The sequence below is a fragment of the Phasianus colchicus genome, chromosome 1 (assembly GCF_987193195.1).
Source record: "Phasianus colchicus chromosome 1, bPhaCol1.hap1.1, whole genome shotgun sequence".
Classification (NCBI taxonomy): domain Eukaryota; kingdom Metazoa; phylum Chordata; class Aves; order Galliformes; family Phasianidae; genus Phasianus; species Phasianus colchicus.
In genome coordinates, this window is record NC_143436.1 from 78,219,675 (window position 1) to 78,247,380 (window position 27,706).

General features: G+C 38.2%; 1 protein-coding gene across 8 annotated transcripts in view; it reads left to right on the top strand.

The window, feature by feature from the left end:
• The window catches only part of RIMKLB (ribosomal modification protein rimK like family member B), a 45,054-nt gene extending 41,497 nt beyond the window's left edge, over positions 1 to 3,557 (top strand). For all 8 annotated transcript variants that reach the window (XM_090148541.1, XM_090148551.1, XM_031611535.2 and 5 more), the window contains 2 exons: positions 1,359 to 1,562; positions 2,947 to 3,557. In XM_090148541.1, coding sequence (XP_090004667.1) covers positions 1,359 to 1,562; positions 2,947 to 3,410 — 668 coding nt within the window. In that variant the 3' untranslated portion in view covers positions 3,411 to 3,557. The remainder of the gene's footprint in view (positions 1 to 1,358; positions 1,563 to 2,946) is intronic.
• Positions 3,558 to 27,706: the final 24,149 nt, after the last annotated feature.

Below are 27,706 nucleotides of genomic sequence, written 5' to 3' on the forward strand. Positions count from 1 at the left end.
CTCCAAAGCATCATTCATTCTGTCTAGTTCTAGGAATACAGTATGAGTAATTGCCTGTAAGAGAGCTAAACTTGAGCATGGGAGAGATCACGTAGAAGATTTTGCTTTTTTGCCTTACTTTTAAGTCTGTGTTCTGCTGCTATGATTCTTATAAGAAATTTCGTGTTCCTCAAGCAGCATTTTGTGCTGTGAAGGACTTAAACCCTAAGAAAGCAGAGACTTCTCCAGTTGAGCACTTGCTAGAATTCTTAGCACATTATTTCTGCTAGGTCTGCTACAGTTGCAATTCTGTTTTCTTAGAATAGGCAGTTTATAAATTGATTTTTGCATTTTCTTAATATTGCAGCATAACTCAGTGACAATTCTGCCATAAAAAATCAATGTAGCCTTACTGCAAAACATACATTTAATATGACATGAACGAGTCATTAACAAAGTGAGAGAGGAATTGGGAGAAGTAGCTAAAGATGGAAATGGGTGACTTCTTGTAAGACGAGAAAAGAGATGGAAATGATGGAGTCTTCCTCAAATGCTTTTCATTTGTATTAGTAAAATTGGATGAGAATGGAGAAGTCTTTGATGTGCTTTAGAAATGAAGGAGAATGAAATGACATGTTTGAACTTAAATCTTTGCTAAGTTTGCTGGCAGAAAAGCCAGTAATTTCTGAAGAGCTAAAGAGGTTTTTTCAAAATTACAGTACATACCATTTAAGTTTTGTGGAATGTTCAGCTAAATTTATCTTGGATACTTTGGAGTGTAGTATTTTGTTCTGAACTAAGTTGCTTCACAGCTAAGCCTCATTCTGGAATTCTGAGTTCTTAGAAGTACTGGGAAGAGCAGCTTTCAGCAACTTCCTAGTAGTGAAGCACCTTTGCAATAATACTAGTCACTTAAGAGCTCCTAGCAATCTGTTGTTTAGCAGTTTCATGTGATTAGTTCTTGCCGTATCAAACATGTAGGCTGTGGGTCTAATTAAATGTCTACTGTTTTTTTTTCCCCTTTTTTCTTTCATTAAGGACTTGTTAACTTTACCACCCCAGACTGAAAAACAGACTGAAATTGCAAAAATATCTCCTTTATCTAAAGCTTTTTGGTTTTGTTTACTTTTATTTTTTTATTTATTTTTATACTCTTCTCATGGCTCCTCTGTTCTTTCAGTACTTGAATGCTTAGAAACACTGAAGCACTGGAATGCTAATGTGTGCAGAAGAATTTGTAAATGCACATAAACTACAGATAGTGCATGTAAGAATGAGCAATATAGTGGTCAGAGGTTTTACTTCTCTGTGTTGAATCACTGACTCAGCACAAATTAGTAGCTTCTTCCCATCCTACAATGCATCCTTTTCTTATACAGGCAAAGCTGTGTTCCTGGCACGAGACAAACACCATCTGGCAGACCTGAGCCATTTGATCCGTCACGACGCCCCGTACTTATTTCAAAAATATGTTAAAGAGTCCCATGGCAAGGATGTACGTGTCATCGTAGTAGGAGGCCGTGTGGTGGGCACCATGCTTCGTTGCTCTACAGATGGGAGAATGCAGAGTAACTGCTCACTTGGTAGGAAAAAGCTTTGTTCATAGTTTTGATCAAAATATTTGAATTCAGAAAAAGGACAAACCCAGTTGCAATAAACTGAAAGGTTTTTTTTGTGTTATCTGTGTTTACCTTTAGATGTTTACAGAGGAAACGTGAGAGCAAGAACTAAGTGAAATATGCATCACACAAACCTCTAATCAGAAACTATCTCTGCCCTAAGTATTAGATGAATAGGACAGATAGAAGGGATGGGAAGTTCTCAGAGCACAAACAGAGCATATGATGCAATGGAGTAGAAAAAAAAAAGGTAATGGGAAACCAGAGAAAAAATAAGGCCACCAATTTGGAAAAGAGTAGAGTACTAAGAGAGAAAACGGTATAAGGCAATCAACAGCTGAGTTGCATTTTACAGCTGCTTGTGCTGCCATAAGTTTGCCAATCTCCTCCCTGCTGCTTTTTTTCCCTAAAAACCATGTCTGTGAGGAAGTTTACTGCACTGATTGTTGTATACTTAGATCTATGTTTCTGCATCACTTTTTGTAGGCCAGGAAAGGGTGAAAGGAAAGAGGAGGGTTGGGATTCCTGGCTTGTAACTTCACTGAAATTACTGAAACTGACCCAAGCAGGGATTGGAAGAAATGTCTTCATGTACAGTTTTAGTAAGTCAAAATGCATTAGAGATTTTAGTTACTACTTCTCAATGCTGAGGAAATGCAGCCTGAAAGATTTTTCTGCTAAATGTTTTTAGTGTTGTTTTATATTTTTAAACTTAAGTGATACGATAAATGAAGTATGTGTCATTTAGTACTTAGATGATGGTCTGTTTACTAGATGAGTTGAGGTACAGACAGTGTTCCCAGAATTCTTTCTTTAGAGACAGTAACTTATGACAGCAAACTGTGAGAGATACAAGCAAATAAAAATGTCCTAACCCTCTTCCCTCACAATTCTATCTTGTAGACCTGTATTCTCACCAAGAACATCTGGTTCTTGGATGATTTACTGTGATAACTTACAAATACATATAGCAAGCCTCTGTCTTAAGGGAGGAAACAAGGGTATGTATAGAAGGCCTCTATCTTAGAAGTAGAAACAGAGGTGATTTACATAGTCATCTTTTTAATTCCCTGAAGATAGCAAAAATATACAATGACATCTATCTTTACTATTTTTATTACTATTTTTTAAACAAGTCATAGTTTCGATCTGCCTTTTGCAGTATCTTTTGAAGTCCTTCTAGGTTTCAAGTTATTAGCAGTTGTTGTGGCAAGAAGGTTGCTTTTTGAGTTATCATCCTCTGCTTGCAGGCTTGCTTTGGATCTTCAACTGAACTGCCCAGCCAGGCAAGAAGTATGTTGGTCACCTGTGTCCAGAATAAATACTGAGTTTTTTCACTTTTTTCCAGGTGGTGTAGGGATGATGTGCTCACTGAGTGAACAAGGCAAGCAACTGGCAATCCAGGTGTCCAACATCCTGGGGATGGACGTGTGTGGCATTGACCTACTGATGAAGGACGACGGTTCATTCTACGTCTGTGAGGCCAATGCAAATGTAGGTTTCATTGCCTTTGACAAGGCTTGTAATCTAGATGTAGCTGGTATCATAGCGGACTATGCCACTTCTCTCCTAACCCCCGGTCGCTTGACGCGGCGCATGTCCTTACTCTCTGTGGTGTCCACGGCAAGCGAGACTAGCGAGCCAGAGCTGGGCCCTCCAGCTAGTGCCGTTGTCGACAATATGAGTGCTAGCTCCAGCTCTGTCGACAGCGACCCTGAGACCACGGAGAGAGAGTTGCTCACCAAGCTCCCGGGGGCTCTATTCAACATGAACCAGCTATTAGCCAATGAGATCAAACTTCTTGTGGAGTGATGCCACATGTAAATAGATGACCAACAGAACTCTCTTGTAAAATTTTCTTTGAAACCAACTTGCAGTGCTGTTTATTAGAGGAACTCAGAGAAATGAGGAAAGGAGAATCTGTCAAGAAAGCAAAATTAAAAGGCACGTGTTCTGTGACAGCTGCCTCTATTTTTTTGCAGAACATAATATTGTGATAATTCTTCAGCACTATTGTTGTAATGAAGATGTTTAATTTACAGCCTAAGCGGGAGTTTTATTTGGATGCTGCTTTGGTTCTGCAACATATTGCAGTGCATGGGTGTTCACAGGAAAGCATTGAAATATGATTAACTGGAAGATTTTCAGAAAGTTCTGGCAGCTCTCTAGAAACTTTTATGAATTAATGCAGCAGTTAACTCTTGTGCTCTCTAAGGCTTGATCTTGTAAATTGCTGACTGCCTTTAATTGTCAGTGAGAGTTGAAGGTGTTAAATGCCAGGTATTTAAAACTCCTGGATGCTTACTGTTCCCACTCTTGTGGTAAATTCAGCATAGTTTTGAAATCATCTCTTTCAGACCTTTCAGGATGTGGCCCTTCAAATATTGAGACAGAGAGGATATATGAGCTTCTGCACAAATCTCAAATTGGTGCCATCTTGATATTAACAGGCAGATTTGTGTCTGTTTTTCTTTATAAGGCATTTGAAAGAGGATTTCTAGTACCTCAGATTTTTTCACTTCAAATCCTGAGTTTGGGAGGTATGCAGGGGAATGGGTCATATTATATTGTGGTAGAACTGGCACATTTTAACTATTTTTTGCATGATTGGAGGAGTTAAACAGCACTGTAATGTTTGGTATACAAAATAATGTTTAATCCAATGTGAAAAGAAATTACACTAGTTTAAAAAAAAAATGTGCATTGGCTTGTATTTGTTAGTGTTTTAGTCATTTTGAGAGAGATCTGCAATGTTAATGTTCCTTTTTTTTTTAATACATGCTAGTCCAACACTCCCTTCTCTATGCCTGCATCTATAACAGTGGCCAAAGTGAAAACACTGCAGACTACTTGCTAAGAAAACACTGAGTTAAAGTCTGTACTATGTTTTTTTGTTTGTTTTGGTGTTTTTTGTTTTTTGTTTTTTTTTTTTTTAGTGGGAGGGGTATTTTTGCTTTTTATGGGGGAGAAATGTGATAAGGTGTGGAGAAGTGAAAAGTTGGTGAAAAGTGATTAGAAATCTAGAGGTACATTAGAATAAAGTTGCAGTTCATACAATACTTAGAAGGCTTACTTTTTCCCATTGAGAATATTTAAAAGCTGATGTTGTCAGAAATCCAAAGTGCATAACTGAGAAGTTCTCAATTCTTCGGCAAACATGCAGCAAATTAAATTTTAAAAAAGAAAAAAAAAAGGAAAAAAAAAAGGGAAGAGAGCTCAGCCAGAATAATAATAATTAAAAAAAGTATAACCTAGGTCCATAAACGTTTAACAAATTGATTCTGTACTCTAATGTGTATGTGGTGTGAACGCACACACTTGTGTGTGTTTGTGAACGCGCATTTGCTTTGCTTCATTTCTTTTTGAGTTTTGTCTATTTAGATCTGAATTTTTTTCTAGGCTGCCTGATTTTTCTTAATTGTTCTGGCTGTGCATTTTCTCATTAGTCTTGAACTGTTTTGGGTAACACATAACCAGAACAGAGATATTGAGTCAGTTATTCAGTCCCTGTTTTCCCCTCCTACTTTTCTTCCACCTTCTCCTCCCTCTGTTCTCATTCCATTCCCAGTTTTCTGGGATCATAAAGCCCTGGAACTATATATATATTTATATATATATATATATATATATATAAAAAGATAAGCCTTTTTTTTAAATACACAAAGTAAAACGTTTACAATTGAAGAACAATCTTGTGAAAGTAGGGTTTGTTTGGAGGGGGGTTGTGTGTGTGCAATGCTGCTGTTTCCTGGATACTTTAATGAAGCATGTCCCATGTACGCTCTGAGGCTCTGCACTGCCCACCTTTGTGGCCCCTCTTCACCTCTTTGCTGCTCTGCTGTTTTATCTTCACTTGGACCTTAAACAACTTGTGGACACTATGCAGAGAGTCTTCAAGAGGCAATAAACAGAACAGTATTAACCTGCTTTTGTGGAGGTTTGATCATGCTTCTTTGTACAGTTGTTTTTTTTTAATTTTAAAAGGAATGTAATAAAATGGCTTTTTTTTTTTTTTTTTTTTTTTGGTAGAATTAAATATTATTATTAAAATCAAGTGTAAGGTTGACTTGTGGTATTAAGCAGGAGAAGTGGACTAGCTGGTCCAGCAACAAAAGGGGGCTCAGCGGTCTGGAGCGGTCTTTTCTTCCTAAACCTTCAAGTGCACAGGTTATATCTGAAGAATATAAAGGTCTTTAACTTCTATGAAGAGCTGCAGAAACACAGAACACAAAAGGAAGCTGATTTTCTGGTCACTGAGCAGCACACTGTTCTTCAGAAAGTCCTCTCCCCTTGTTTGTTTATCTAAGGGGAATTTGGATGTTGGTTCTTTTTTGTTTTTCCTTTTTCTTTTCCTTTTTATTGGTAGGTGCTTGCACTCATTGAGAAGTGATGGGTCAGTCTTCACCTTTTCAGCTGTGGCTCAAATAAAGCAAATGTGGAATAGAAACAGGGAGTCAGCTGTAGGACCTCTGTACTTCTGTCACAATAATATCTTTAAGGCAAAAGAACAGGTAGCTGAACATTCTGGGCTGTTTTTTTAAGACTCCCTTCTATTTTGTGGAGAAATGTTGTGTTACACAGTAACTTTGCATTTCTCTCACCCTTTCAGAATATCCAGATAACATTTTACCATAATAAAATAGATGTAGTAAATAGCCATGAGATTTTTTGACAAACAGTGGGTTGAGAAACTTACAGTTTGGTTCCTTTGTGATAAGATACTCCTCTGTGGTTGGTGCTTCCAAGCAGTTTTGGAGAGAAGTCTTCATAGTGATCAGGAAAGGAAGCAATATTTGAAACAACATTTATGTTTGTTTATACATAGGTTATTGATGTTGCATATGAAAACCCTACTTGAAGATTTACTGGTACAAATGGCACTTGTCTGACGTATTTACTCACTATTTATCCATTGCTTCTGAAATAGTGAAATGTACAAAATAATATGGGATGCAGAGTAAGGTTCTTGCTTTTACTTAAGTTAAAAAAAAAAAAAAAAGTGTATCCAAGTGTAACCTGTTGTAATCAGGCCAGTATTTCCCATTGAAGGTGAACTTTACAAACCTCAGCTTTATATGCTGTATTTCCTCCATTTCCATATGCTGAAAAACACATGCTAAACTTTCATACAGTTGCACTAAAACTACCTGCATATTTGAGTTTGGAATTTTATGCTGAAAAAGTAAATATACAGCTGGATATTATATAATATCTTACAGTGATAGAAATATTTCTGTATTTCTTAATCTTGAAGAAGCCAGTTAGAAACTCTGTTGCAACAATAAGTTTCTTAAACTACATCTGATCATTCTTTTTTCTTTCTTTCTTTTTTTTTTTGTAACAGTGGAGACTTTCTTCTGTTCAATTTAACATGTTCCTAATTGATGTCCTGCTATGTCAATGTATGGATTGTATCTTAAGCTTTGTATTTAATGCTTTAGTGTGTTTTATAAAAAATTGTAATTCAGTGTTACACCACATCATTCATAATGCAATAATAGAAGGTCAATGCTTGATGAGTATGCGGACTGTTAAAGCTTCTTATTCTGAACTAGTGGTCACTATTTGTGCATTTTCTTCTACTTTGAGTGCTATCTTTCATGTGAGATACTTATTCAGGAAGTATCCTCTTGAGCACCAGTGTACTTCAGATGCAAAGGATACTTCTTAAGGTATTATATGGGACTTCAGAATCCAACACGTGACACCAGTGACATTTGCTTAATCTTTTCTCCCTTTTGTTGTGGATATCTGTCAGTTAAATGTATAAGTGACCCTAAGGGCTTAAAAAGACTTCATGAAAACAGTTTGCATGTACAATATCTTTCTCACGCCTCACTCTTTTTGAGAAGGTTTATGGGCATTATGGCTGGTGCAAGATAAACGACCCACTTCTGTTCTCTCTGTGGAATTGTAGGTGCTCAGACAGGTAACCTCTGTTGCTACTGTCTCTTTTAATTTTTAAACTTTTCACTGTTCTAGGAGCTGTTTTAAAATGAACACTGCAGGTTTCATAAATGTTCGTAAAGTACTATAAACTGCAGTATTTATAAAGCAGATTTTCTTTGTTTGTTTTGAGGGTGACTTTTGGAGTATTCTTGTGGATCTTGCTGGCCTCTCATATTTCTGTTTTTAGTTGAAAAGATTTTATTTATTCATTTAAATTGGTGGCAGAAATTTGATGCATGAATTTTGGATGGGTTTTGTTGTTGCTCTATTCTGTGTGACTTATTCTCCCTTTTTTTTTTTTAACAAATGTTTTTTAACAGTGTGCACTTTCTTACTGTTCTCTGCAAAACTTTTCAGGAACCAAAAAAGTCAAACAAGTCAGAGAAAAACTTTCCTTCTCCCCTTTCTGATGGCAAGAATGAGAACTTATGAAAAGTCCTTGAGAGTGTTCCTTCCTAAACTTTTCCTCTCAGTAATGCAAGTGGGTAAAATGGTAGATGCGGCAGTTTGGTGACGTCTAAAACCACCCTGTTGTCAGGTAAATTGACTTTTTCTGATCTAATTGTAACCTTCATAAGTTTGGTAACTTGTCTGCCTTCCTCTCTTCCCATTTTCCCTATTGGTCCATTTTGGTCAAACTTCCTGAATGATTTATATAACAGTGTAATTTAGATAAAATTATACTTCTTTATTTCCTTGTCCTACAGGTTGACCTTTAAGAAATCTCTCAGTGTCCTTTGCTGTACTCAGTTGAGACAAAAATGAGGACAGGTTAGAAGTCCTCTCATGTAGATACCTGTAGATACTTTAATTCCAAAATTCAGTAGAGCAGAATACAGTGAAGAAGACAGACGGGGGGGCTGATTCTGTTTGTGAAGGATGAGGAATGCACTTTATGTTGTCTTCACTGATAGATCTAAGAACTCATACACTTTATCCTTCTCTGTTAACTCCCTTCCTTATTCTCAAACCACTTTAAAGGTGATGAGAATTTCAAGGTTTTTTACTTAATGTGTAGAGGAGAATCTGTACTTCATACATGGTGATAAATATCACACAGTTGGAATACATGACTTCATACAGGCTCCCAAATTTCGTGTTGTGGTATTTTATTTCCCATGACGTGTAAAGATTTAGTACTCATTTCAGATGTTTTTTCAACATAGGTTGTTTTGAAAGGAATGCCTCCTGTTTATATCCAAGGAAATCACAGATGTAAAGAGCACAATAGCACTAACTCATAGAGCAAATTCTCAGCTTCAAAATGCCATTTTTCAACATAGTCACCATCAGTAGTCTGTCCAGGTTCAGGAAATCTGGAAAGATCACCTCTTTCTCATCCCAAAAGACAGTGCACATCACAGTGCATCTTGAACTTCTTTGTTCAGTGTGGAATTCACATGTCACCACTTGATGGACTGCAGTTTTGATTATGTGAGTGCCAAACAAGAAATTCTTCCATATGCCCTTCTACTGCAGCAGAATGATAAGTGCGAGGTGGCACAGCAGCAGCAGAAGAAACTCATGTGACTGTGACCTGAGACATCTACAGTATTAGGAAAAATGGATTGCAAAATATTAAGCAGAGTAAGGGGGGGTGGAGGAGAGATACAGAGTCTGTGAGTTGTCCCTTTTAATGCTGGGCCTAATTTACTGAATTAAAATAATCAAAAGACTAAGTGTAATACAGTAAAAACACAGGTCTGTCTGATTTGGTATGTGGTTACCTAATGTCCTTGTTGTGGTCTTTGATTCCACGTTCCACACTCTAGTTTCCCCACTATTTCTCTAGGGTACAGTACTTCATTCAAAACATTAAACTTACCTAAAATTGCCACATCTTTAGTGCACTGAAAAGTAAGTCTGGAAGGAATTAATCTAGTCCAGCAATTTGTCTGCCTCACGGGAAGATAAGTCCAAGTTATGTATGCTGTTGATGACATATTTGTTTTAACCTATTTTTAAAACCAAAGAACTAATGAGGATAATTCTGCAGGCTTATTATTTATGGATTTTTATTTTATGAGAGGAAAAAGGTATCCTTACTGCCAGCCAGTGGTTAACCTTGTGGGCTGACAGCCAATCTATTTTTTAGATAGTTCCTTTTTTTGTCCATCTGGGAATGCTACCTTTTGGGTGTTTCTTTTATGTACTTCGTATTCTTACAGATCTTCTTCTTCAGTTGTTTATCACAGTAGTACTTGGTGGCAGCTGACACTATATATGTACATGTATATATATACATATAGAGCATTTCACATCAAATGTTGTTTCCTCTGCATCTAAAGTCTGAAGTCATCTAAACACAAAGATCTTATAATCCAGTATTGCCCATATTTGTTCTTTGTGTGCAAGAAGCATAGTTTACAAATCTGTCAGCAACAAATCTGTAAGCAACCAGCTTCATATTCTAGTGACGCTTTAGGAAATCAAGATTTTCTTGTCAGTTAAGATTTAAGGACAACTGCAGGGATTCACTTGTAACAAATGTATAGGCTTGGCTCTAAGTCTAAACAGTATCCTTGAGCCATTCTAATTTTGTGCACCAGGATACAGTGGTGTGCATTTATTCTAATGGAACTAGATGAATTTTTCAAAATTCATATATAATGTTTCCTATGCATAATAAGTCTCTTTGAATCTTTCCTCACGTTTCTGAATCCTGACCTCTTTTTGGTTATTTTAACTAGTCATTTCAATAATTCCAAACTGGTAAATAAAGAAAAGAAATTCCTTTTTAGGTGGATATACCAGCCATTAGCCAGTTACAACATACGTTGTTCAAAAACAATGTAGTTGCCAGGCCAGTATTTTCCACCATATGTCTTGCCAGATAAGTTCATTTCTTCTTGCACAGTTCTGGGTACAGATGTATGTTTTACAGTCATTAACTTTGGTCACCCCCCCAGACTCCCGCTGCAGTTTCCCCAGGGGAAGAGAGACATGAATTAACACATTATGCAGACTCTCCTTTTATCACTCCAGAATGCGCATGCGCTATTCTTTAACCACAGACAGAAACTTATCTTGTGTTATGGGTTCTGAGGTATGCCCCTTTGGTACAACACTGTTACTTATGCAAAAGCTATATGTCATCTCCCACAGTTCCCCCTTTCTTTTATTTACACAGTAATTGCTATTTGAATTTTCTATTAAGTTATGGTTCATAGGTGGCTTCCAGCCTTGGCAGTGTAATGTCTGTTTTGCATACATTTCCACCTGATCACCTTTCTATTTCTTAGCATTAACATTTTGTCTGAATACAGTGGTGGCCCTACTGACATCTGCTTAGATAGGGCAATTTTGAATAGCCACTGGACCAGTCCTCTTAATGCAAGGGATAATACAACAGCTGATTGCAATTAAAACTTCTGCTTCCACAATTAAAGATGTGAGTATGTATACTACTACTCCTTTCCATTTACCAAACCAAGATTCCAACCATTTAGCAATTGAAGTGTCTGTTCCTGAATTCTCTATGAGTTCATTGGCCAGAGTAGTGAGTCCTTGCAGTGCTCTCGTTGTGGTGTCATCTGGGGCTGTATTGTTGGGAATAAGGGTGCAACACTGACTGCCTGGTATCACACATACTCCTCCCTTTTCAACCAATATAATATCTAATACTATCCCATGCCATGCTACTAGTGATGTCTAATTGTTCTGCCATCCCTTTTATAGTATTTCCCGTGTAATTTATGAACTTCTGATTGTAGTAAATATAATTGCTCCAATCTGCATTTTTAGTAATAGTTTCCCACCAAAACAGTGAAGACTCAAACCCTGCTACAAGTTGGCTCCTTGCTTTATGTTTGTCAGGGACACCTGTGGGTACCCCAATAGAATATATATATATATCCTATCAGTAAATTATACCCCTAGACTTCTTTTGCTTCTTTTTTATATTTGGGAAATTTTTTTTTTTGAATGCCAGGGTGAATGGTATAGCCAATTGGATAAGTGCACATGTACCTCTCCAGTTAGAAGGCAAGGTGGACCACTGGATTTTCCCTCCACATTACTTCCAAAGATCTGCCCTGGGAACTATTTGAGAAACAAGTAGTTCCTCACTACATTTTCTGCAATTTTTAGGGTCTCAGCGCACAGAGTGAATTCTCCTAGGATCTTGGTAGCATTACCACCCTGCTGTGAGGGACAGACTGTATGGTTACCAACGGCTGTAGATAACAGGGGAAGAATTCTGGTGTCCCCACTGTGGGGGGGAGCAAAAGAGAGAGAGGCTTATAGGCTTCATTTCCCCCAGGCAGTCTTCTCCTGGTAGAGTGCAATCGTATAATCGTATCGTACTCTGTTCCCTGGACGTCATTTGTCCACCTCAATGAAAAGGGGACCACCTGGTCACCCTGAAGCACAAGCATAACAATTGCTATGTTTGACAATTTGGACATATATATTTTACCCATTCTACCCAGGCATTCATATCCTCCTACTGTTTCTACCTCAAATGTGTGTTGGAGTTCCTTTATTTTCTTAACAGTTATAATGGGGTTATTGAGATAGCGCCCCTCTCCTTTTACAGGGTCCCTCTCTTCTTGGGTATGGTTAGTAACATTGGGCTGTGGTTTCCATACAGCCATCTTGAATCTGGCCACTGGGTCTTTTCCTGTCACATCCACTCCAAAATCGTAAGTACAGTTTACAATTTTATCAGCCTTTCTAATCATTATCACAATCGGATTGCACTGCAGGGGCTGGCAATTTGGCTGAGCAATCCCTTTAAATATTCTGATTTGATTTTTCAAAGTCCTGATGGAGTTGGATGAACTTGGTGAATAAGTCCATCCATTATAGTTGGTCATCCACCACATATTACTCCATCCTATGTATCCATTCCTGATCCTGGGGGCAGAGGTATTTGTTCTCACTAGTTAGTTGTTGAGCCTCCATGTCTCCACAGGCTAAGGCCTGACTAAATGGTCTGTGGAACCTTGGTCTTGGTTACATTTACCTATAATTTCACTGGGTAGCCTGTTTCCCCTCTCCATTTTATTAGTGTCCTCCCAATCTATACTCTCAAATCCTTTGAGATGGGTCGTTGTTACCACCAGTATTGCAATTTAGGTCTTTTTTTTTTAAAAAAAAAAACTTATCAGTGTTTGTGGCTAGGAGTCAGAGGAGAGCTTTCTTCTTACAATGATCCATAGGGGATCATCTGAACCTGCCAGTCCTCACAGTCTGAGGCTGGATTGGTGAGTCCTTTCACTTGTGTATAATGAGTCCAACATTTTTCAGTGGTTTGAACAGCTGTCTCTGTGATCAGCAGAACTTGAAAGGGTCTGTCCCACTAGGGCTGAAGTTTAGCTTCCATCCAAGACTGGGTCAATATCCAGTCTCCAGGTTGGAACTTGTGGATGGCAAACTCTAGTCGCATGGTCTGGGCCAACAGTCCCTGGTGTGTGAGAGAAGATAAAGGCAACCCAAGTATATAGTTTTTGAAAAAGACATCTTTTAGTTTCCATCTGAAGAACTCCATCCCCTTTCCCAGGTAATCCAAAAAGCATCTCGTAAGGTGAGATTCTCACATCCTTTCATGGAGCAGTTCTGATTCTTAGCAGTTCTAGAGGTAAGCATTCAGTCCATGGGAGCTTAGTTTCCAAAACCACTTTTGACAGATGTTTCTTTAATGTTTGATTCATCCATTTTGTCTTTTCAGAGGAGGAAGGATACCATGGAATATGAAACTCCCATTTTATCCCTAGGATTTCCCTTAGTTTTTGTAAGATATATGAAATAAAATGACTTCTTTGGTCTGAGTCTGTATTTTCCACAATCCCATATCTGGGAATTATTTGTTCCAGAATTATTTTTGTTGCTATGTTAGCTGTTGCTGATACTAAAGGAGAAGTCTCTACCCATCTGGACAAATGGTCAATTAATACTAGGCAAATATTTAAATCTTCCTACTTTGGGTAATTTAGTACAGTCTACTTAGATGCCCTGGAAATGTTGAAAACCTGGCTTTGTTATCAGAGACTCTGTTTCCCTATTCTACTAGCGAGTTTCCTTTTTGGTTTCCCTTTACGTGCACTGCAGCAATTTCCTCAGGTAATAACAGGCTTTCCAAAACCTGACTGATTAACTCCTCATGAGCCAGTTCCTTTCCTTTACTGTTTATTAAACCCTTTTTTTCCCATATTTTTCCAAAAGTGTGTACCACTCCATATGCATATGATGAGTCTGTATTTATAGTTTTCCTTGTTTTCCTTGTAACAGATTTAATGCTTGATTTAATGCATATAACTCACAAGTTTGAGCTGACGAATTACCAGGCAAACTTCCCATTTCCTCAGCTTTCCCTTCTGTCCCTTTGATGATTTTATAGCCGTTATGTTGTCTTTGTTGTACCACTCTAGAGGAGCCATCAGTATTTCTTCTTAATCTAAGAGTATATCTTGTCAGTCTGACCTTATCTTTGTTTTATAATTGATTAAACAATTATGTTCCACATTCACTGTGCCTTCAGTTCCCTTTGATAAGAAGGAGTCAAGATTCAGGATAGAATCAATGACTGTAGTTAAATTGTCTTTTTCAATTAATATGGCTTCATATTTCAGTATCATGGTTAGCTACCTTCCTGCCAACTTCCTGCCTTCTGAGTAAGGATATTCCTTACTTGGTGTGGGGTAACAGCAATCAATTGCCTTCCAAAGATTAATTTCCTGCTTTCTTTCACCAGTAAGGTAGTTACTGCTAATGCCTGAACACACTCTAGCAAGTCCTGTGATACAGGGTCTAATAGTTTAGACAGGTATGCTGTGGGTTTTCTTTTATCTTCCCATTTCTGGGTTAAGACTCCCAAAGCAGCAACCTCACTTACAGTTATAAAAAGATGAAATGGGTAGGAAGGGCCAGAACTGGTGCTGTAACCAAATCTTGTTTCAGTTTTTCCACCCTTTCTTTTTCTTCTTCTGTCCAATTTAACATGTTGGGTTCTTCCCCCAGTAGTTTGAAATACAGTTTGTTTTCTGAGTGTATGCTTCTATCTACAGGCTGCAATACCCAGTTAAACCTAGGAATTTTCTTAATTCCTTCTTTGTTTTGGGGAGAGGGAGTTACATAATTCCCTGAATCCTTTTAGGGCTTATCCTCTGTTTACCTTCAGAAATTAGATGTCTAAGTATTTAACTTCTTTTTCCATATACTGTATTTTATTTTTGAACAAACTTAGTCCATACTTTCCTAAGAAATTTAAGAGTTCATTTGTAGCCTCTTTTACCTTTGGTTTTTCTATATATGTTAACATATATATATATATATAAACATATATATATATATTAATATATATATATTAACAAATCATTACATATTGTAAAAATTCCACCCCTTCGTGAGCCTAAAACTCTAAGATTCTATTCTAAAATTTTCTCCAGTATGTGTCCAAACAAATTAGGTGATTCAGTAAAACCCTTAGGGCAAAACAGTCCATCTGTATTGTTGTTTATGACCTGATTCTGGGTCCTCCCATTTGAATGCAAAAATATCTCAACTATCTGGGTCCAAGGGGCAAGCCCAAAATGCATCGTTTAAATCTACAGCACTAAACCATTTAGGTTCGAAAGGGGTATCAGGGTTAGAAACCAGAGTGACGCTTTCTTACTATTCCATTAACTTTTCTCGAATTCTGCTTTAGTTGGTATGTCCCATTTGTTTTTCGTACTGGTAAAATTGAAGTTTTATATGTTGAAGTACAGGGGTCCAGAAAATCATCTTTAATCAAGGGTTGCATGACTGGTTTCAAGTCTGTTATTCTTTCAAGAGAAATAGGATATTGTTGCTGTTTCACTATCTCACTCCTGTCTTGAAGAGTTATTTTCAAAGGAGTCACAGCGAGCCCTCGTCGATTTCCCTCTCTTGCCCAAACTAGTGCATTTATTTCTTTTTCATCTTTCTCAGTTAATAAATTCATTGAAATGGTTATTCCCTTTTTCAGGTTTTCAACTGTAACCCTAACTTAATTATTAAATCTTTTCCCAATAAGTTTGTTTTTGCTTCAGGCACATATAATAATTGTCCACTGACTGTTCTAGTTCCCCAGTTTAATTCAGTGGTCTCACAAAATGACTACTTCTACCCCCATTAGTCTTATATTATTAGAGTATTAGTAGTCAAATTAAGTCTTGGTACTTTATAAGCTAAGGATGGTCAGGCCCTGTGTCTACTAAAAATACAACCTCTTCTTTATTAGATACCACCTCTGCATTTATCAAGGGCTCTTTATGGGACCAATTTTCAGAGAGCCCCTGACTTCTCTATTCATAATTTATGATTGTGAATATTTGCCCTTTTTGATTCAGGACATTTTCATTAGAGATGACCCATTTGTCCATATTTAAAGCATTTTCTCTATATCTGTTCTTGTTGTGGTTGGGAAAGGGGGAGTTTGCCACCTTAATTTTCCACTCCTGCTGTCTTTTTCCTCACTGTTCCACTCCAAAATTTGTCTTCCTTGGAAACCCTTTTTCCTGTTGGGTTTCCATTCTCTGTCTCACCACTTGATCTACTGTAGACATCATTCTTTTTGCTTTTTGTTTCCTTTTTAATATACACTGTGTCTCTCTCAAAAGGTTTTCTAATAGTTGTTCATTCCACCTTTCTACCTTCTGAAGCTTCCTTTGTATATCAGGCCAGGCTTTAGTCATAAAATTGACCTTCAAGAGCCCTTTAACTATAGGAATCATCAGGATCCATCCCTGAATTCCTTTGCTTCCTCTCTCCAACTCTCTCCAGAAATTCATTTGGGGTTTCATGTTTACTTTGCTTAGTAAAGTTCTGAGTCTTGAATACTGCTTCCGTAATTCCTGTTGTTATTATATCTTGCAAGTACCTCATATTTATCCTGTGCCTTTTCTCCCGCTCCTGCATGGTAGCCCTCCTAATCATTCCCCGTTCTTCTCCTCTGAAGAGCATGCTTAGAATAGACATCATTTCCCTCCAGGAATAGTAAATAGGTCCCAAGAATTGATCAGACTGCTCTGCTAGTCCAATAGGATCCTCAGTCAGAGATTTCATTTCCATTTTAAAACTCCTCACTTCACCACTGGTAAGGAGAGAGTTTACATATCCTTACATCCCAACATAACCCGGGGGGACTTCTCTAAGGGGATACATTATATCGGGAAAGGGGAAATTTTCAGTTTGTTTTCTACACTGTTCTAATTCCTATCAGAGTCTGGAGTGCACTCTCCCTCTAGAGGTGGCTTCAGCTGCAGCTCTGGACTCGGTCTGGCTGGAAGGAAAGGGGGGGTTTCCCCTTTCTGGCCCCAGCACTTGTTTCTGTATTCTTCAGCTCTGTTCCTGAAACGGCTGCTGTTTTCACTAAAGCAACATTTGAGTTATAAGGAGGGATCAGAGTTTCTAAGGGATCCCATTTATGATCTTCCTGCTTCTCTCCTTTTTCTTCTGAACTTTGACTCTTTCTTATGAAAAATTGTTTTACTTCTTGCAATCAGCAAGCGGCATAAGCTGTTTCTTCTTCTGAGGAAGGAGTCTTACTGTTTACATATCAATTCAGCATCTGGCATACCCAATCTTTGTCAGACCGATACTTTGGCCAAAATACTGCAGCTCTTTTGATTAGTTCTTTTGTCCATAACTACTCAATATTTAATTATCTTTTTCTTATCTTTTGTTTGCAGGCTATCCTTTCAGTTTCTTATCATTCTTGCTAAAGGACTGTCAATAGGCACTACTAGGGATCTCTCCATGTCCCATTTTTCCTAGTCACCTTCAGTGCACTGCTACAGAATTTTACTTCCTACAGGGTACCACGCACTGAAGTTCCAGCTCTAGAAAATGGAGGAGAAGTGTACTATGGCTTAGGTTGACAGAAGATTTATCATTTACAGTAAACTTAAGCAAGATGACTTTGGGAACATTTCTGTATTTCCCTTATGTGCCGTTTAAGAAACGGTCTATATGTTACTAGAATATACATTCTGGATGGTAGTATGTCAGTGTACTAAACTCTGTCTAGGTTGTGGAGGAGAAAAGGCTCATGATATGTAAATTTCTGCTTGGCTGCTTTGTTACTTGGAGGCATTAGCTAGATGCAGTTACATATAGTAGTCTGTCTCAGCAATAGATTTGGGTTTTGGTTTGGAAAGAAATGCATTTGGGGAGTTACATATGTCTTTCTGTTGTCTGTTCTTATGGGAAGCAGAATTGTTAAGGAAAAGCAGTCAAAATGCATAGGAACTACAAGGCTGTATTCAAAGTCAGGTCTCAGTTGGACACTTGTTGATATTGCTGGGAGAAAGTGAAGAAGAGGGGACTTTGAAAGTGCTGCGTACAAAGGAACCTTTTTTGTTGCTTTCAGTTGTTTTGTTGCTTTCTGTTGTTCTTCTGTATGCGTAACTTACTAAAAAGAGTGCTGCTAAAATGGTTCTTAGGGCTGAGGTCATTTGAATAGAAATACTCTTTAATCTACTGTGTTTGTTGCTGAGAAGCTCAACGTGAGCTAACCATGTGTGCTTGCAGCCCAGAAATCTTTGGCTGCATTAAAAGCAGCATGACTAGCAGAGCAAAGGAGGTGATAATTCGCCTATACACTGCTCGCATGAGGCCTGGAATAGGGCCCATTAAGGTAAGAAGGACACAGACCTATCAGAATGGATCCAGAGAAGGGCAATTAGGATGATCAGAGAGCTGTGGTTTAATATACGATGTGTACAAATTAAGGACTGATTTTTTGTTTTAGGCGGATTGCAATACAATTATATTTTAACATAGGATTGGAACAGGAATGGAGTTTTGTTAGGGGTCATTGGAATTTTTGGGAATAAAGTATTGTAATCAGAAAGAATATATATATTGGTAATTTACTACATTAATAGTTTTTGGAGAATATATAGAATTATATAAAGAATTATATAGATAATAATATAGAATTATATATAAAGAATTAATAAAGATAATATCTTGTGTACAAAATGGCACTCATTGGAGACAAAATCAATAATCCAGTTGTTGCTTTTTTGTCTGTTATACGTTTTTGCTATGCATATTTCTTATGTATGGTGAACTAAGCTTCCTTGATACTTAGTTAATCAGTGTCATTGAATACTTACATCTTGGGGAGAAAGAAGCTGGACAGGTGAATACAGTACACAGTGTTACATGGATGAAACAGGAAGGTGCCGTGTAACAGGGAGAGAAGACCGAGCAGAAGCTATATACAGGTCCTTTCAACTCTGGCTTACCAGTGTAGTGGGAGTCCAGGAGTAAAGATGACTCAGTTATACAAAGGTGATGAATGGGACTGTTGCATTGACTGTGCAGCTATAAATTTAAGAAGTGTGGTTTGTGCAAGGACATATGTATAGTTTTTTTTTTTCCTTTTCCTCACTAATACTTTGCAAAGTACTGTCTGCTGGTAATTATTGTTTGGATTCTGTCTGCTCAATGGCATTGTGTATTAAGCAAAAAAAATGTAGTTTTTGAATTTCAAGAGAAAACTTTGAATGCTAGTGTTTATATTTTCCCATTAATCTAACAATCAGAAGGCCAACAGTAACAACACGAATATTTGTTGCTTTCCCCACCCATCCTAACAGCAACATTTGAGAGGAGTAGTGCAACTGTGATATGTAGGAATTTTTGTGCATGCCTGAGTGGAAATGTTTGTTTACCAAATGACAAATATAAAAGTGTTATCTCATGAGATAGTAGACAGAAAAAGCTGCAGTTTTACTTTGCTAAACTTTTGCACATTTTTTCCTCCACATGAAATATTACTACAGGAATGTACTGCTTGTGAAAGATACTGGATCAACAGTTGCAGAGACTGAACTCCTCTACCTGCAAAAAAGGTAACAGTAACTAGATCCCAGCTTTAGAACACTGCCTCTTGCTTCTTGATCTGGAAAGGCCTTTCCCAAAGTCAGAAGATGAGTTTGGCACCCATGGCTTAGTTTTCAGTGTGTCTATAATGCAAATATCAAGGAAGCTAGATAGATGTTAGTTGCAGAGATTTTTATTATGATGACTGCTTGAATTTCTGATAATTCTGGGGGAAAGCGACTAACATTTCAGTGATTTGTTTCTCTAGGTTGTTTTTTTTTTCTTCTTCTTTTTTTCACGAGTAGATGTTCTCCCTCTTTTGGGGACATTTCTTGATAATGTGCCTTCCATAGTGGAAGAAAGAAAGTATTAACCAGCAGCAATATAGAATGGGATGATGTCCAGGCTTGGATTAACAGTCATAATGAACACCATCTCACTAACATCAAGATCTGAATAAAAGTTACGTGTTCTAATTCATGAGAGTTTGCAGTTCTTCTGTAATAGCCTTTCTTCAAGTGCTGGTTAAGTTCAGAAGTCTGTTGATGTTGCAGTTTTTATACAGCTGAGCCAGAATCTGTTGGATATTTTCCATTATACTAACGTTCTATTCCTTCAGAGATCTAACTCCTAAGAATTCTGAAATCCTTTCTATTAGCAGTTTTCCCAGATGCCTTGGAAGCCCTTGATCAGGCCTTTAATTTTATCAGTCATGTTGCTGAGAGTACAAGTCTTTTGTGAATTTTTAAAGGAAAACTATTCTATCCTGATAACAGTGGTAACTGCTAGGGAAAAACAGATCTGCACCTCTATTCACGTATTAGAGATAGTTTGTTAAGATAATGTATGTTTGGATTTGAGCTGTTTGGCAGTTATGGACATGAGCATGTAAACTAAAAATACTTCTTCTGAAATGAGCTAATCTTTAAAACTATGGGCTATAGATCTTGCATGTATCCCTTTACATTTGTTGTTAGTGAAACACTGTAAAGAATTAGACATCTATCAATACTAGTTCTATAATGTAATTACTTGAAGCATGTATTTAAAAAAAATCAATAGGTTCTTGGCTCTTGCACTCATCTCTTCAGTGAGAGGGATTTGCCTCCTTACAGTCCATCTCTTCATGTACCTTGCTTAAGAGCTCTCATTAAATAACAGTGATCAAGAATAGGCTAATAACATGCTAAATTTTACTACCTTTTATCTTTCCTTTGTTCCTTTGAATTATCAGTTGGATTTGTATACTAGATATCAATACCTTGATATTCATAATTTGTATATTACTTTTTGAGTGTTAAACAGTACAGTGGAAACAGCATGTTAATATGTCTTTGTTAGTACTGACTTGTGCTGTTATTGTTAGGAAGAGCTGGTATTAACAGTTCCCTTTGCACTTTTGTTGAATTTCCTCTTAACTGGAATTGTGTTTTTGTGCTGGCTACAGAAATTGAGCATTTGCAAAACTCTGATATGCTTAGTGTAATGAGCTTTTGTAGTGGAGCATGTTTGTATCAGGACCATGCAGGGGGAGAGGTTGTAAATTTGTTTGCTATAAGCCTTTGAAAACCTCTGTAACCTAGTCATTCTCAATTGTGCAAGATTTAAGCAGACAGCTGTACTTTTATCACAGTCTTTTTTTATTTTTCTGGTCATTTTCCTTATTTTTTATCACCTCGATTGCTTCTCCAGTGCATACTTTCCCCCTCTGTACAACTTGGTTTACTACTCTGTTTATCTCCAGGTTATCTCAAGCTCTAGGTATCAGAACTGCTCATCAAATCATTTTCCCTTCAACTTTCTCATCCTATACAGACTCACTTCAACATTTTTCCAGGCATACCATTTTAGAGGTCTTCCTCTGTTGAGGTGGTAATGACTTTGAGAGAAGGAAGAGCGTGTAATACAGTGACAAAGCTGACTCAAAAATCTGAAAGGTGAAATGCATGGGAGATAGGCTGCCGTTCTCTACTTTCTCCACACCTCTCCAGTTTAGCTGTTGGTGTACAGTGTGAAATGTGAAATATCCATTTGATTCCTTCTTGTTTTGCCCAGTCCTATACTTCCTTGCATGAGAAATGGGAGTCACTGTCACTTTGGATGACATCAGGGGTAGATAAATTTTTAAACTCTGATGTTAATCCTCTAATTGTATTTTGCCCGTATGTTTTCTGATGCTTGGTTGCTACAAGGAAGCCAGAAGCTATTTCCACTTCTATAAGGTCATACCAATAGCCTGCTGAGGATGTGAGTGGTCCAGTGTCAGTCATGATTAGCCATGTAGACCATAAGGTTTTCCATCACTGATGTGTAGGGTTAGTGCCTTAGCAGGATGATCTGCTTGCAATTTCAATCTGCACTGGGGTCATTCTGTAAGAATAACTTCACAAGTTTTCCTGTTTATAGGTTTGCCTCTACTCTGTGCAGCTATGCGCTTCCTTGCCTGTGTGACCTAAGTTCTGATGTAACCATTCTCCCAACTGATACCACTTAGGATCTAAGATAATTTTCCTAACTTTTGTTAACTCATCTACTGTTATATTCTATTTTGTGGCTGGCTGATTATCCTTAGTATGGGCTTTTACCCATCTGATATTAAAAGGTGTTTTCCTGGCCACGTCTGGTAATAATTGCCAATTCTTTTTCCTCCATACTAGGGATCTATTTACTCCCCAGTTCAGGGCTTCCCATTGACAGAGACACTGTGTGTCACAAGCCCACATAGTATAAGAATCTACATATATGATTTTTGCTCCATTGTGCTGCTAGGACAGCTACTCTTATTTTTCCTATTTGTGTACTACCTTCACATTCCTCTATTACTTGCTTCCCAATGGTAATATTCAATGCAGCAGCTTTATATTGCTGTTTGCCATTTTCCCTATTGGCTGAGGCATCTGTAAACCAAATGTTTTCTGTTGGTATGCCTCAGTAAGGTGCATTTCAATTGGTGAAGGCTTAAAGGTAGCTGTAACACTAAAGATACGTGTTTATATGCATCTAAAATTTGAAAACTTTACTGTGTCTTCCAGTTAATTTCTGGATGGTGTGTTTTTGTGCAGTTCCTTCTCGGGGAACAGTCCCCTTCAGGATTACTTCCATTCTGATTCGTACAGTCTGTTCCTGATATATTTTCTCAACTTGCTTAACTGCTCAGACTAAAGATAGAAATCTTTTCTTTCCCATTCAGAATATTGTTGTTCTTTTTCTTTAAATGTCACACAAAACAGTCAAGACCTTTTTGGCCCCCTGGGGCCAGTTTGGAACAGTAAGTAGCATGTTCAACAAAACCCCATTTGGCTATAGCAGTGTTGAAGGGACATATTGGCCTAGTGACTGATACATTTTTAACTCTTCAGTTAGAGTTTTAACTGCCTCTCTATGTTCTAACTTCCACTCCCATGGCTTGCCTTTCCGTAGGAGTGAGTATAATAGACAGGAAGTGATAGAAAATCCAGGTACGTTTCCTCTAATACCCTAAAGTTCCTGTTAACTGTTGTAATTCCTTCCTTGATTGAGCTCTACAATTTTCCATAGAGTGCCTGGAGGAATCACTGCATTACAATTAACCAAATGTCTGAAATTTTTACTTCTTTACTTAGTCCCTTATATTTTCCAGGTGGAATCTCAATTCCTGCTTTGTCTCGTGTTTGCCATGCTACTGCTGCCACTTCAAAGTCCCTTCTATTAGAATATCATCTATGTATCATTCTGAAGAAGTGAGATTGTCTATAGAAGTTCAGTGAGTCCAGCATGAGTAATTGTGGGAGAATGTTTATACCCCTGTGTGAGTCTGTTAAAGATATGTTGTATTCTCTCCCGAGTGAAAGCAAACTTTTATTAATCTTCTTCCTGTACAGGAATCGTGAAGAACATATCCTTTACATCTAAAGCTGTCATCCATGGCTGTGTGGCTGGTTGCAAAGTAGCTGTTAAGTTGGCAGTGTTTGGGATGGCAGCAGCTAGAAGGTCTGTATTAGCATTTAGGTGCCAATAATTGATTGTTAATCACTACCTCCCATATGCTTTCTGGACTGGCCAGACAGGCAAGTTATATGGGGACCGAGTTCTGGAGGTAATTTGTCTTTTCTTCCAATCTGCTTTAACTTCAGAAACTGCATTTCATACTGCAGTAGAAATGGAGTATTGCAGTACGTTAGTGATCTTAGATTCAGGGAGTGCTGTATGTACTGCAGCACCCCTATTCCTGTGGGGTTCAAGATTGTTATTTGAGCCAAAAGATGTATTCTGCCTTTTGGCAGGCATTAGATTCACCCACTGAAGACATCAAATCCTAAAATATTTTCATGATGGTTTTTAATTGCAGAGTGAGTAGATGATGTACATTTCTCACCTGAGAGTAAGTTGACCTTAGTGGATTGACAACAGCACTTGTGCCATTCATGCCAGTAATCTCAACCCTTTGCTATCCAGATTACACTTCTTGGCATCTTGCTATGTTAGTATTGAAACTTGGGCTCCCATGTCAATTAGAAATTTCACCAATTGTGTTTGAGGACTGATTGGTCTCAAAATATATGAGCCATCATAGTTTATCCATTGATATGTCTCCACTTGTCAGACAAGCAGACCCAATTGCCAGCTGGCCATTACTTGGCTTTTTGTTTTTTTTTTTTGCTTCATGCCCTTCAGTTTTTCTCTTAGGGAATGAAGGGATTATCTCACTTTCTCTGAACTGGTATCGAAGAAGCTGACATACATTCCTTTCTTTCACTACTACTCAACCTATATCACTATGCCTATATCGCTTATGGAATGCTTCAGTCAGACCCAAGGTAATGCTGGTAGGCTGACCATGCATTGCAGCTCTGGGAATGCCCAGAGCTGATGCCCTTTTCCATAAGTTGGTTCTCTATCCTCAAGATCTTGTTAGCACATTTTCAAATTTGTTTCCTTTTGGTTTACCCACTGTTCCTTGTTCCACAGATACCACATTATGATCTTCACCCCAGAGCTTTAAACTTCGTCTGCTGGTGCATCCTCCCAGCCCATTTCATGACTGTAGTTAACGATGGCATGCATTAATCTTTACCATGTAGGGAGTTGATTAAAGGTATTCTGTGCATTGTTATCTTGTACTGAATTATGTTCTGTGTCTCTGTTTTGCAGCTAGATGGGATTTAAGGATAGTTGAGGCTCCTCTAATTAGTGATTTAAGCACTGTTAAATCTAATGGAACAAATAATGGCATGTCATGGACCCCTCCTTCCTGTAATGCTTGTTTGCAAGTGACTTTTGTGAAGACTGTGAGGAGCTCACTTAGAGATTTAATGGGAATTACAAGGGGTTCACTTCACTCCATGGGGCCTGTTCCCCCAAACCAACAAGCTGGCTGCGATAGGGTGAGGTGTATCTGCAGGCTCAGGTCTTAAATTTAAGAAAACTCATGGAGCTCAGTAGCTATTTGCTTCATTCTGGCTCTTCATAATATGATCTCCATCACTTAAGCATACTTGCCACAAGTGTTCTGTTTTTCTGTGCTATATCTCTCCTGCAACTTTGTCAGCTGTAATGGATCCTAGGGGCAGTTCTTAAAGTACGTTGTGGCTGACCACCTCAGGGCGATGTAGGTTGGTTTGCTTAGCAACAGGGATTAGTACATTAGTTTAAGAACCAATATATTAGTTTAGCAGAAGGAATTCATAAGTTGATAGTTCTGAAACTTTGTTTCAGCTCTAGTGGGTGAATAGTCTTGTTTTTCCTAAATAATTCTGCGCTGCGGACATGATGGAATACGTTCATCTTCTGCCTCAGTGATTTTACCTCATGAGAAGTGCTGGAGTCACAACAGAATACTTTCATCTTTTGCCTCAAAATGTGCAAGGATATTTTCATTGGGTTCTACATAGATTGTTTTAAAAAGTGGCTCACTATGGCCTAATAAGCAATGGAAATTTTCCAAAATGGGGATAAGTGCAAGTGAGTCAAAGGTTTCAGTGATAAAGCTGGTGGTGGAAAAAAGAGGAAAAAGTAGGTGGGCACTTGACTACTGTAAATACCACTGAGCATACGCAAAGGGACATGTGCACATATCTATGAGACCTTGAAAAAAAATGAATGTGTGTGCCAGTGTACTGCATATATATGTCTTATAAATGTAGAACCTGAACTCTGAAAGGGTATGCTTGCTTGTCAAGTCACCGAATACGCATCATGAGGAATAAAAGAAATGTTGCTTTCTAACACCACGTAGGAGTTAGAGAGTTTTCTTCCTGGATTTCGGATGACAATTTTAGCAACCCAGATGGGACAGTGAGATTGAAATCTCGTGAACTGAAGAATCGGAGGGGCCTCTGTTCAGCGAACATACTGAGTGATTCTCTGGGAGCTCCCCCAAATCCCAGCTCCATCAGGACCAGGCACAAGTTCCCTGGAATATGGTAAGGCATTACTTTTTATTGCCTCTGGTAAAGCATGACAGAAGTCTGTATTACGTATGGAGAGCAAGGGTAAGGGGATCCCCAAGTAGGTCCCCCACATGCAAGCAGGGAGATGTCCCGAGTGTGTGGCGAGTTCTGTGTTTTCTAGAGGTAACACGGTGATGGGGAGCTTGAGATCAGCCCTCCAAGAGAAACAGGGTTCAAGTCCCTGGTACTTGAGAGATTCAAGACCCTCTGGGTTCTGTGTTTCCCGGAAGTAAGATGGAGAGGGAGTGCTTGAGACCAGCCCCCCAAGAGAAATGGGGTTTGAGTTCCTGTTAAAAGGGGTGCTTGAGAGATTCAAGACCCTCCGTGTTCTACATTTTCCCAAAAGTAGTTTATTGATAATTGTGTTGCATTATGGTTGCTGGCATTGTGATTTTGTATGAGAACATGGGTATGTGAGGCAGCGCTGAGCTTTCCATTTTTTTTCTCTCTCCATGGTGTGTGTACGGGGTAGATTTGCAGATTGTGTTAAGCTTTGCTTTTCACTTTTGTATCTGCAGCAATGTGTGTGTGTGTTAGAGTGTGTGAAGGCAATTCACACATTCCAGACATGGTGTAGTCGGTTGTGAAAATTGCAGAGGAAACTTGTTGAAAATTGTAATAATTGTTGGATTGGAGAAATGATTAAAATTACTCATGTAAACCTAGGGTCTGTGGAAAAACAACAAGTTCCCATCTTGCTGAGGATATTGGCTATGGCTCTCCCAGGAGGAATTCAGTGTACAACCGTGCCTTGAGGGAACTGGCAGACACAGTCACCTAGTAATTTGAGAAGGGACAATTATCCAGTATAAAGTGTATTTATATTCCAGGGTATTTAGATTGTTGTGATCAGTTGAAGTTTGCACTGGACCAAAATAGATGAGTACTGGAACAAGAAACCACCATGCCATCCCCCTACATGGTTCACAGAGCGTTCTGAGAAAGAGCCAGAGGAGAAACACTTGCAAACTCTTGTTATAAAATAGTATGTTACCTCAGGAATGGGGAGGAATACACTGGAAGTTGGAACGTCCTTATCTGCAGAAATCTAGGAAACCTGATATCCCAGTGTTAGCATTGAAAATCTCCATGAGATGAGACTGAAATAGAATATTTGGTAGACATAATTGGTTTCTGTATTTACAGAATATATATTTTATACAGATATGTATTTTAAGGGCACCAAAGCCCTTAATTGGTCAAGATTGGTTGGAGGAATTAGAGGGGAAAAAAAATTTAAAATTGGGTCTTTCATAGGCAGGAGAGGTGCTTGGAATATCAGAAGCAGTTTGTAATGATGAAAGTTTTGAGAGATTTAAAAAAAAAAAAGGGGAGGGGGGAAGAAAAAAAAAAAAAGAGAGCCTTGGAGAGGCATAGGCCACGGAAAGCACAGGAGGGAGCAGAGACGAAATTGAGAAAGCAAAGAAAGGAGAAAGATAGAAACAGAAGATTATTGGCATTGACCATAGTGCAGGGAACTGAAAGGGGGATGAAGAGGGGAAAAAAAGGTGGAAGAGCAGTGCTGGAACCAAGAAGAGAGAATATAAGGCCAGAAATCTCAGTACTGATCAGTGTAGAAAATGTTAGAGGTTTGGGTGTTAGCAATGGAATTGCCATAAAAAACAGCAGCAAAAATCCAGAAGATCAGAACTGCATCACTCAAAAGCCATAGATACAATGGCAGTATATACTGAATGAAGGGGACCAGGGGTGAGACCCCAGCCAAACCCCTGGTTACAATAAGGCTAGAGAATGAAGATGTAAAATTTCTTGTAGATGCAGGTGCAGTGTATTCAATTATCAGTACTTGTAAGGTACAGTTAAGCAATCAGACAACATCAATAATTGGAGCCACCAGGAAAGCTGGAGTGCAATCATTCTTCCATCTGTTAAAATTGGAAAACGTATACATATCAATTTCTATATATCCCTGAT